Below are 10,950 nucleotides of genomic sequence, written 5' to 3'. Positions count from 1 at the left end.
CCCACGGCGGGGGGGTTGGACTAGATGACCTTTAGAGGTCCCTTCCAACCCAAACTATTCTATGATTCTATGATTCCCCAATCCAACTGCCTTGACAAAGGCCTCATTCCTGGGGGCCATCAGCCTTAAGCAGCAGCTGGGGCTGCGTGGAGCTGCCCGGTCACCCACCCCAGGGACCTGCACAGCTTCTGTCAAGTGCTGAGCTGTCCCAGGCCATTTGTGAACTGGGGCTTTTCACTGCACGGGTTCCCATTGGCATGGCTTTCTGGCACCTGGGGACAAGGCTACAGCAAAGTCACTTCTGCCCTCACTTAGTGGGTTGATAAATAATGACACAGGGGAGCTTCTGTGTGTGTCAAACGCTGTTCTCACAAGAAGCGTCTCTCTACATTGTGCACTTTGGAGCACACTTCTCTTCTCACATCCAGTCTGTGAATACAGAAACGCATAGGGCCACTTTTCGTATCTCGGGGGCGTCAGCTGGGCCTGTGTTTCAAGAGCTCTGCTTACAGTCACGGTGTCTGCCTGCCGTGCTGTGAAAGTCACCGAGTGCCCCCTTTCTGCAGCCTAGCTACGTGTGCTTTACCAAGGCAAACTCACTCTTGTTGCCACATTCCCTTTGTGGCGGTCACTCTACGCAGGTCTGAAATTTAAGGTCGGAATACTAGTCCTCCCACGGACCCCGGCTACAGCTTGAATTTCCCTGGGTAGCCATGAACCGTTCCAGGGCTTGGCAGCGTTTATGCAATCAGGACAAATCTTCAGCCTCTAACTGGTCTGCCGCCATGCCCGAGCAGCGACACGCGGGCAGGGTACAGCTGCGCATGCATGTCTGTCTTTTCTGCCTCTTACAGCATGGCGTCGAGGACACGGCAGCAGAATGCGAAAGGCTGGGAGCCACTGTTCAAGCCTTCGTGGTGGACTGCAGCAAAAGGGAGGAAATCTACAGCGCTGCAGAGAAGGTAGGGGAGCAGGGGCACGTCCAAAGGCTTACCCAAACGTGCTCGGTTTTCAGAAAGGTCAGGCAAACAAGAGAAGAGGTACTGTACACAAGTCATGCCAGCCCTTGGACTCTCCCCGCTTCTGGCTGCTTTCTGTACGGAGAGTGAAGTAGCACTTCCGAGATCGCAGCCAGTCTCATCCTCTTTTGTGAGGCTCTGGCGTATCGCGCCTTGTTGCCAAGTTTGCTCTTTAGGCTTCCAGCTCCTGAAGGAACTTCTGCTTTTTAGTTTCCTGAACAGCACACAGACAACACTGGGGACATTTGAAACATTTTATTGTAAAGGATATGGTCCAGCTGGCTCAAAACAGTCTGTACGTCCATAGTCCCAACTGTGAGTACGCAGAGCATACTGTGTCTGTGGGCAACGTGTGGAAGACTGTAAATACTGGCAGTAATTAAGGGAGAAGCATCAGAGCTAAACCAGCTTTCATGGTACTACTGCACAGTTCCTACCACATCTGGAAATGTGGCGCCATCTTCCTCTCCCTAAAAGGAACAACGTTAAGAATTAAATTGTCGCTCATCTTCCACAGCCTTGCATTTTTTTGATAACTAATGACACGCACCTTTCTGGGCTTTTTTCTGTCCAAAAGGTGAAAAAGGACATTGGGGATGTCTCCATCCTGGTGAATAACGCTGGCGTGATTACAGCTGCCGACCTGCTCTCGACTCAGGACCACCAGATTGAAAGAATGTTTGAAGTCAACATTCTTGCTCACATCTGGGTAAGGGCCACTACCATCTTCATACCTACGTTTTTTGGGGAGCGTTGCTGAGGAGGCATAGTTAGACTAACAATTATTTTCAGCAACCAGTGAATTACAGAAGCGTCTTTCGGACATGTATAGCACAGGGGCACCCAGCTAGACTGACTGCTGGGAAACCTGATTATCCTCTTGCTGATCTGAGCCTGGCCCAGTTTTTTCATTCTCTCTTTCCTCTGCGTGAGCTAGCCGGTGGCAGCCTCATCTGCAGCATGGGTTGGTCTCTGTCAGAGGTGTATTAGGGTTCTCTTTGCATCGGGTAGTTTCGGCACCTGCAGCATAGCGCCGAGACCCTGCAAGTAGAAGATACACAGCTGAAACATACAAAGCAATGTTTTTATCGGCTGAACCGCACAAAGGGCAGCCGGCACGTGGCCCGAATGGCCAGGCAGGGCCTGGCAGGTGCGGGTCGGGCAGAGCAGGGGAGGGGAGGGCCAGCCCCACAGCTCCCAGCACAGCCCAGCTGCAGGGCACAGCGAGGCCTGGCCCCTCCCTGACTGCACCCACCAGCCCAGCCGATCTCCCTGGGTGCTCTTCCCCTCGCGGTTTGTACCTCGCTGTGTCGCCACCTTCCCTCCTGTCTCCTTGAGCTACTTCTGAGCCCGTCTCCCATCATCAACCCCGCCTCTCCTCGTGTTTTGTACCTCTCTCATCTCTCTGCGGACTTTCTCCCAGCAGCCTGAGTCAAGGTGACACAGCTGGGCCCTATCAGAGCTGAGCCCTGGGTCTTTGGCATGCCTGCAGCTGACCCCTGGGGTAGGGCAGCTGCCAGCAGGGGTTACAGAGTGGGAGGGTTTCAGCTGTTAAGGACTTGTTGTTTGCAGCAGAAGAAAAGAGATGCTACAGATTGCTGAGCGAGTGTTTTATTGTACGTGCTGGGGTGAGACACTGGCAGCATTGCCGCTGACACCTGAAACCTAAAAAGCGGCACAGGAAGGATGTGAGAATCGGCTCCTGTTTATAGTCGACTTCAGGGTCAGTGTTGAATCTGCCTAAGAAAACATTGTTCTTTTCCTCCTCTACCCCCGCCCCCATGTTTGCCTCTTGGTTTCCATGACTTTCAAGACCACAAGAGCTTTTCTACCAACCATGATGAACAACAACCACGGTCACGTTGTCACGGTGGCTTCGGCAGCAGGTCATTTTGTGACTTCTTTCATGGTGGCTTACTGGTAAGTGATTTTAAAATCGGCTCTCTTCATTTTTTTTATTTTTAATTGCGTCTTCTCCATCAGAAAGCACAGAGTAACCGAAATAGTCCTCCTGCTGAATACGGTACGTCCAAAGGACCATGCCAAGGAGGAAAAGAGCACAACAGCCAGCACTTAAGGATGCCTGGAAGTTCCTGCCGATTTGCTTATGAGCTCTGACTGAATCAGGAGCAATGCTTGTATGAAGGAATAGTCATGTGACACATCAGCTAATGCAAGCTTCTTTTTTCTCTCCCTCACTGATCCAGACTTTTGCTTGGCAAAAAAGGTATCCTCTTCCCTTGTCATTCTTAGAAAGTAGCACTCCTGTGAGTTGTTGTAGTGTTGTCAAGTAAACCCCTAATGAGTAGCTTTTGATCTTTCTACCATTGTGGTAGTGACTAGTGTATAGAAATACTTCTGCCATCGTGAGATAAAATTGCTTTTTGACTGCAAAATTACCTTTCAGAAGGCAAAAACATGACGATGCTTACTGTGTTGTGAGCAACCTAACTGATGCAACTGAGAGGTCGATGCATTGCCTATTTCTACTAGAAGCACTCGAGTCACGGTGCACGAACAGAAAAGCTGTTAGATTGCATATTGTCATTCTGTGTCAGATCTAGCCCTCTATAATAGCAGCTCCAGGCGGAGCAATCTTCCCCTGGGAACGCTCCTTCTTAGAGAGTCGCTCGCTGTCGGCAACGTGAGAACTCCCCAGCCAGGGATTTTACTGGGATTACACTGTTCAAATCAACAGCAGTCAGTAAACTGATTCTCTGGTTCAACTTTCTTTGAAGTTGATTTATACTCCTGGCCTGCACCAATTTCTGTGGCAGTAAGTTCCTCAACTTTTGCACGCATAATGCTCCTCTATTTCAAAACTCACACGCGAGTGTCACAAGACGCTCCTGTGTGGCACGAGAAACAGTAGAGGGTTGTTCTCCATTTCTACCCTGCCCATCCTTCTTAATTTTAGAGATTCAGGCTGCGTTCCTTCTGAGACTCTTCTCACATGGGAAAAACGGGAAGTCCATCGATTGAGGCACATTAGTTACCATTTTCTAAGAATTCCTGACGTTCATCTGTCTGTTTGCAGCTAAGGCAACTTTTTCTGAAAGACACCCACTCTGCATGCCACAATTACTCCCCCAAGCAGCAATATCTAATCCAGCACTACACTCTGGCACAGGGAAGGTTAGAATTATTCCCTGCCCTCTCTTCTCAGCTGGATTACATTTTCTTTTTGCCTCCTAGTCAGTACTGTGTGATCTTTTAGGCCATTTCCCTTTGTAGAAAGCTAGAAATAGTATTTCTGCCTTCTCTTCTCATTTGTGCTTTTTCCCCCTCCCGCAGTTCAAGCAAGTTTGCTGCAGTTGGATTTCACAAAGCTCTGACAGAGGAGCTGTCTACCCTGGGAAAGGACGGAATAAAAACTACGTGTCTTTGTCCGGTTTTTATAAACACTGGATTTGTCAAAAACCCCAGTACGAGGTAACTATCAGAACTCTGCCTTCCTGCCCGCCCTTCTTTGCATCGAGGCACTACATACTAGCCCCACCTTTAGGCCTTGTATTCCAACTGACTATATAAAACCGGAGATAAATCGGTATATAGCATTGGCTACAGAAAATCTGCAGTGTCATTTAACCCACATTATGGTTGCATTTGAATTACCTGAGTTTGTGCCCATGTGAAGCATCCTACATCAGCTAGTACCGCCCCTGTTTTACCACCACAGCTCTTACATGTATACTTTCCTGTGTAGGCTTGGAAAGATTTTGGAGATTGAAGAAGTTGTAGAGGCCCTGATGGAAGGAATACTGACCAACCAGAAAATGATTTTTGTTCCATCACATCTAAGCATTGCTTTACTTTCTGAAATGTAAGTAGCAAAAGAAAAAAAAAAGGGGGGGGAACATATCAATGCTAACTACCCGAGTATACAAGCATCAAACTTGTAACATCTGATTCAAGTTTAAGTTTTATTTTATGAGGAAGTGCATTTTGCACTCATGGTAGTAAAAGATATGGTTTGGCAGCATAGAGAAACCCTGGAATGACAGTTGGAGAACAGAAGATGTTGTTGTTCAACTCTGTTTCATTTATTTTGTATTATCTTCAGTGTTTGACATCACTATACTCAGTTATTTATCAGTCCAGATTTTACATCAATATGCCTATAGTAACTAGATAATGTGTAACTGTCTGCAGGAGAGAGTATTATTTTTTAAACAACCACCCATCTGAAATATTTTAGTGTAAGAACACCACATCACAAGGTAATGAAAGAGCAGCAGTTCTTTCTAATGACAACAGCAGACATCATGCACAGATTTTTTTGAGCCCTCTCATAGGTCCTTGTGATCCACCTTCTGCAGCTAACTATTCTCAGTGGAGAACTCAACTGCTTTACAGGCTGATAGGGAAGGAGAGGGAGAACAAGAGAACACTTTCTCTTCACAGATCTCCATTTCCCTTGGGCTTGCAAATGAGAGTTTCTCTGAACCACCAGCCCCAGCGTAGTTCCAGACAGAGCTGAGGACCTGCTGCTTATTAGTGTTTGTTTCTTCATGTCAACACCAAAGATTGAGGTCACAGAGGCTGGGAAAATTGCTTCAAAAGGGCTCTACTGCTTCTCTCTGCCATGTAAAGCAAGATTTGCTCTCTCACATGTCTTTAATGTCCAGAGTAGTTGCTCTGCTGAGGAGGCGTTTTTACCAGAGCTCAGGTTCCAAGTCTGGAATTCACATCAGGACAACTAAGTTAACTTTTCAGTTAACTTCTACAGTATTTCATTAAACACTTGGTAATATCTTGTTTGCAAAACCCAACACCAGACAGTGGTAAAAAGCTTTTAAGTCTTTTTGCATCTCCAAGAGCTGCATGCTGACGGTACAAGTCTGTAGAAGCACAGACAAGTCAAACATAGCGCTGCCAAAGCCCTTAGCATAACTTTGCCTTTTTGTCTTAATTTGGGGCAGGGAGACACAAAGAGACACGACTCATAAGAGAAAAAATCCTAGGAGAGGAAACTGCACGTCAGTTTTAACATCTCATCCTTCCATAGGCCTGCTGCTTTTCAGCGCATGAAACACTCAATACACACCTATCTCTGTTCAATACTGAACCTTCTTGGATGCTGCAGCAATATTGCAACCCAAATACTGCCAAGTAGATACCCAGCCTTGGAACTATCATAAAAGGAGATGGGTGGGATTTGAGTTAAACGAGACAGAGATCGATAAGGGCTACGTATTCTTTGGAAATAAAACCCTGTTTAAGCCTTGGTCTCAGTCTGTGTGTGCACGCTTCCACTCCCAGACCAGCTCTTCCCTCACCTGCAGTGCCACTTTTTCCCATAATTTAAGTTTCTTATCCCACATTTAATTTCAAGTTCTCTCTTTCAGGTTGTTTCCAGAACGTGCCGTGGCTGTTCTGAAAAAGCTGACCAATGCCAAGTTTGATGCAGTCGTTGGGCAGAGAAGCACCCAGTGAAAAGCAAAAATTGATTCTCATTTCCCAGTGGCACGAGTGAAAACAGAACATGTGTGAGCATAGTTCAGCTGGTTCAATTCAGAGCAGAACTAAGACAGATGCTTCCAGGCCACCATTTCCAAGCACACCTAAGGGCTTATCCCACACCTGCAGCAGGGACTTACCCACATAACATGGAATGTTAACAAGCAGAGATGCAGCTCTAGAAGTCTAAAGGGCTGCTTTGGCTGTATGTCACATCGTCTCCATCTCCTAGTGCTGAGGCAGACAGGAATTCCCACAAAGCCCATCTTTGGGACAGCACAGCTGCGTACTTGAGTGCAAAGGGATTGCCTGAGAATATGTTAATCTGGACTCATCCCTGAGCAAAGGTATCTTGCAAGAAGCAATTTATAGAGGAGGTGGATGGCCTGTTTCACCTCAATTTTTCTCTTTAAATTTAAAAAAAAAAGTGCTCTAATGAACACTCACAGTTTTGTGTGCTTTTGTAGCGAGTACCTGAAATAATACAGCCTTGTTTGTAATGTAATACCTAATTACATCGATTATCAATTATGCATTAGCACCATCAACACTCCTTATTCCAAATAAATACAGTTCTTTAACACAAAGGTGTCTCTCAGCAATGAAAGTGGTAACCAGGTCTGAGCAAGGACAGCGGAGCAGGTGCCGCAACGGTGAAAGGGTCAGCCAGAGTCTGCCGACCACCAGGCCAGGCTGCAGGGACGAGGCAGGTCCCCGGTCACACCAGGAAGCCACATCAGGATCAGCGAGGTACAGGGCCAGGCATGGCACACCGACACCACAGCCCACGCAAGGGCCGGGGCCAAGGCCAGGGCTTAAAGGCAGGTGCCAGGCCAGGGGGCAGAGGGTGCACAGGGGAAGGCTCCAGATGAGCCTTCTCACAGCTCCTCATCACAGGCTAGCGGCCTGCTCTGACGGGACCCACCCTGACCAGGAGGTTAAACCCCCAAAGGTCTTTGGCCTGTGGTACAAGACAACAGCACCTGATGAAACACAGGTCAAAGACCTCTACAGAGCACAGATTATCTTTCCACCTACTTGTGCAACTCCTGACTGCGCCAGGCACTTGCTGGCTCACAGACATCCAAGGGAGGCCTGAACACGCTGCCACCTTCGGTACAGCTGGAAATGAAAAAAAAAGAAGGGGTTTGCAACATTCAGGGCATCAAAAAAAAGTTAAAAGCCAATTAAAGAACAATTAGGCATGGTTTCCATTTAAGACCAAAGCCAAATTCTGTGTTTTGTGCTGGCCCTGCTTTTTTTTGAGCTGTATATTGCCCTCTTGCTAAGATGACAGTCCTGTCACATATATGAGACACTTGAAGCCAGAGAACATCTGTTTGGCTTTTTCATTATGTTCACTTCCACCTATTCTTACCTAGTGAGGAGTCAAAGGGTCTAAAATACAGATGCTTCAAAAGCCCTTCAGAGGGAGCAGCATACTGGCCAAAATGTTTATTCTTAACACTGGAACCTAAAGGCTAAATCAGTACTTATTTGTACGTATTTGGCAGTTGTCTCTTGTACTGCTGGTAAACATTCTTAACCTTCCACCCAGCTTAGCCTCTCCTGGTACACACCTTTCATGTTTCTGTTATTTCATGGCTTGAATCCTTGCTCAAAGGAAGGGCACAGTACAGTCCAATAACTCCAAAGAAAAAGCTCAAAAAGACAGCCCCCAAGATAGACAAATCAACATCCTGATGCGTAGGGTCTCTTCTCAGGCAGGGGAAGAACTGGCTCCAATAGGACACATCAGACAAGACATTTGACCTCTCCTGGCCCGTTATCCCCACTAGCCCTGCGCATCATTCAGATTCTGATGGCAGCATTAAACTGGAAGACAAAAATCCATCTAGGGAATGATAGACAGCACTCTCCTGCAGAATCTGTTTCTCAGCACACTTGCACCTAAGGAAAGGGAGACTGTGTTCACTCCTGCTTTGCCAGATCTAGTCCAGTCTCTCAGAACCCAGAGGAATTACCAGGCAATGCAACTTGTGCACTATCCATAAGGGGCTACGGTTCCTCTCTCTGTCTCCTATGGCTACAAGTCTTCTGCCTGGCATAAAGAAACAGACACAAAAGGAAGGATTTAAACCTGCATCTCCTGAACACCAGTGACAGAATTGAACCATCAAGCCTCCTAGGCTCTCAGTTCTCTTTCTGACCACAACAGACAACTGAAGCTTATCCCAAAGTCTGGTCATTGTGGGTGCCTAGCAGGAGCCTATGTGAGCCAGCCTCATATAGGCGCCTACAGCTAAGTCCCAAATTTGAAGAGTAATACCTCACATCCTGACTTCGGACTCCTTATGAGTCGGGTTAGTGACTCTGGCCTCGTGCTCTGCCTTCCTCTGAGGTGTCTCTTGGAGTCAGCGCTTCTCTGCCCTCCCTGCCTCCTCCGTCTCGGCCACAGCACTGACTGGAGCCCCGTGCCAGGAAAATGACAGCACCGCTGAGCTGTGCAATTAGGGTCTGGCCCAAACGCCGATGTGTTAATTAAGAACAGAACGAAGTTCCAAGAGAAAAGTAGGAAGTGTCTAGCACTGAATCTCTCTGCTGGAGTCAACCCAGTCTCCCGCAGACAAGATGAGCAATGGTGCAGCCAAACCACCAGGACAAAAAAGAGATCCTTTTCAACAACTCTAGTCTTAACTGGAGATCAATTTTGGTCAGAGGACAGATGTTCATGCAACCTTCATTCTTCCCCAAGCGGCTCAAAAATATCCTCCAGTAAAATTATGAACACGACCTGGATACATCTAGCTTTCTAACTGAAAAGCAAAGGAGTAAGGTCAGCAATCCTTTTCAAATAAGACCATGAAGTTACATTGTTAGAGCCAGATGAACAATTAGTTTCAGGTGTTCTCCCATTTCCTATACGCATTCCTGTTCGCATTCCTGTTCCGATTAAGGTTCTGGATACTCCATTACACACAAACAAGTCCAAGTGTGAGTTGTGTAATTTAGACTCAGTTACATAAGGATGACCCAGTTCATGCAGTCAATGCCATTTTCCAAAGGACTTGAGAAAACTAAGCAGCCATAGCATAAGATGGAAAGTCTGGCTATGGATAACTAATTAAAAGACAGAATAAGAGGGAACAGCCAGCCAAGAACTCACCTGTGGAACCCCACAAGTTGAAAAGACTTGTGCCACTCAGCTTTTGTTAAGTGACCTGGAAAAGGAAGGTGGGGGAAAAAGTCTGCTGACAATGCACAGGTATTCAAAGGAAGGAAGAACTTGGACTCACCATGAAGAAAACTGCTCAAACCTCATGAGACTGAACAGTCGTACAGCAGGATTCGAGACAGAATTACAATACAGAGTTTATGGGACCCTCAAGGTGTTTTTGCCAGTAACTGGATGAGCAACTTTATTGCCACTTCCATCCCTCTTCCACCTGCAGCAAACAACAAACAAGAACATGCTTTGCTGCTACTTGACACAAGGGCCTGGGAGACGAACAGCAAGGCGCCTGTGCTGTCACCTGTGCGGGGGCAAACAAAGCAGAGAAAGAACAGTCACGGGGGGACCGACGGATGCCGTCCGGCAAGATCGATCGCAACCAAGGGCAAAACACTTGAGTTTTTCACACACCTCTACCAACTGTGTTTTCCTCAGCCAAGGGGGCAGAAACCGCCCGAGAGTCACATTTCTGTAGCCACGCTGAGAGCAGCAGCTCCTTTGAGAGCTACCTCCAGCACATCCCATCAGCTGCAACGCTCACTGAGCTGCACTTATGCCTATCCACAATGAGAGGATAAGTAAGCCTTCTGCTAGAACAGAATGTACATGCAGGCTGCAACACCTCCGAACGGCTCACCCAGCACCAGCACAAGGCCACAAACATCCACCATTGCCTTCAGTAGAGAATTAAGAAGAACTACCAATAGTTAAAGCAAAAGCTATCTAAGCAAAGACAAAATAAAAACAGCATTTCTTTTACTTTCAAGGACAACTCCGTATCATTGGCAGCCTTCTGAAAAGGGGAAGAAGTAAAATGCATTAGGATGATTTTCACAATGGTTCTATCTTCAGCATGGCACTTCTTAGCCTGCACCTTTGTTAACTATGCAATCTTTTCTGAATGCTTTATTTGTGTAAAATAGCATGTACACACAGATCCTGCTGGTAAAAACACCATTAAAACAGAGCATACACTGACAAAAAAAAGAGGAGCCTAACCCCACCTCCTCCTATAATATACTAGGCCAAGTCAGTATTTCTTACAGAGCAAAAGCAGGCACACTGCTTTTTTTTTTTTGCAGTTGAGTCATTATGACAAAAAAGCCTATTCCTGCAATTTGACGTGCCTCATCTAAGGCCTTTTGGCATATTATGTATACAGTATCAAAGCATCATGTAATCCTTTCAGTTTTTACATTAGTTACTGAAGATTATTTGTATAATGTATTTCTACTGAATTACATTTCCTGGGTTGTTTTTTTTTTTAAAAATCTGTTT

At 46.6% G+C, this 10,950-nt stretch overlaps 1 protein-coding gene across 1 annotated transcript in view; it reads left to right on the top strand.

Annotated features, from left to right (window-relative positions):
* The window catches only part of LOC103899713 (estradiol 17-beta-dehydrogenase 11), a 21,600-nt gene extending 14,541 nt beyond the window's left edge, over window positions 1-7,059 (top strand). Inside the window, exons 3-8 of the mRNA XM_009280223.2 lie at window positions 855-962; window positions 1,597-1,728; window positions 2,833-2,939; window positions 4,314-4,451; window positions 4,726-4,842; window positions 6,368-7,059. Coding sequence (XP_009278498.2) covers window positions 855-962; window positions 1,597-1,728; window positions 2,833-2,939; window positions 4,314-4,451; window positions 4,726-4,842; window positions 6,368-6,455 — 690 coding nt within the window. The 3' untranslated portion in view covers window positions 6,456-7,059. The remainder of the gene's footprint in view (window positions 1-854; window positions 963-1,596; window positions 1,729-2,832; window positions 2,940-4,313; window positions 4,452-4,725; window positions 4,843-6,367) is intronic.
* Window positions 7,060-10,950: the final 3,891 nt, after the last annotated feature.

Source organism: Aptenodytes forsteri, unplaced genomic scaffold (genome assembly GCF_000699145.1).
Source record: "Aptenodytes forsteri isolate BGI_AS27 unplaced genomic scaffold, ASM69914v1 Scaffold227, whole genome shotgun sequence".
In the NCBI taxonomy this organism is placed as follows: Eukaryota; Metazoa; Chordata; class Aves; order Sphenisciformes; family Spheniscidae; genus Aptenodytes; species Aptenodytes forsteri.
Note: the sequence above shows the minus strand (reverse complement) of the source record. Positions and strands in the feature narration are given on the sequence as shown.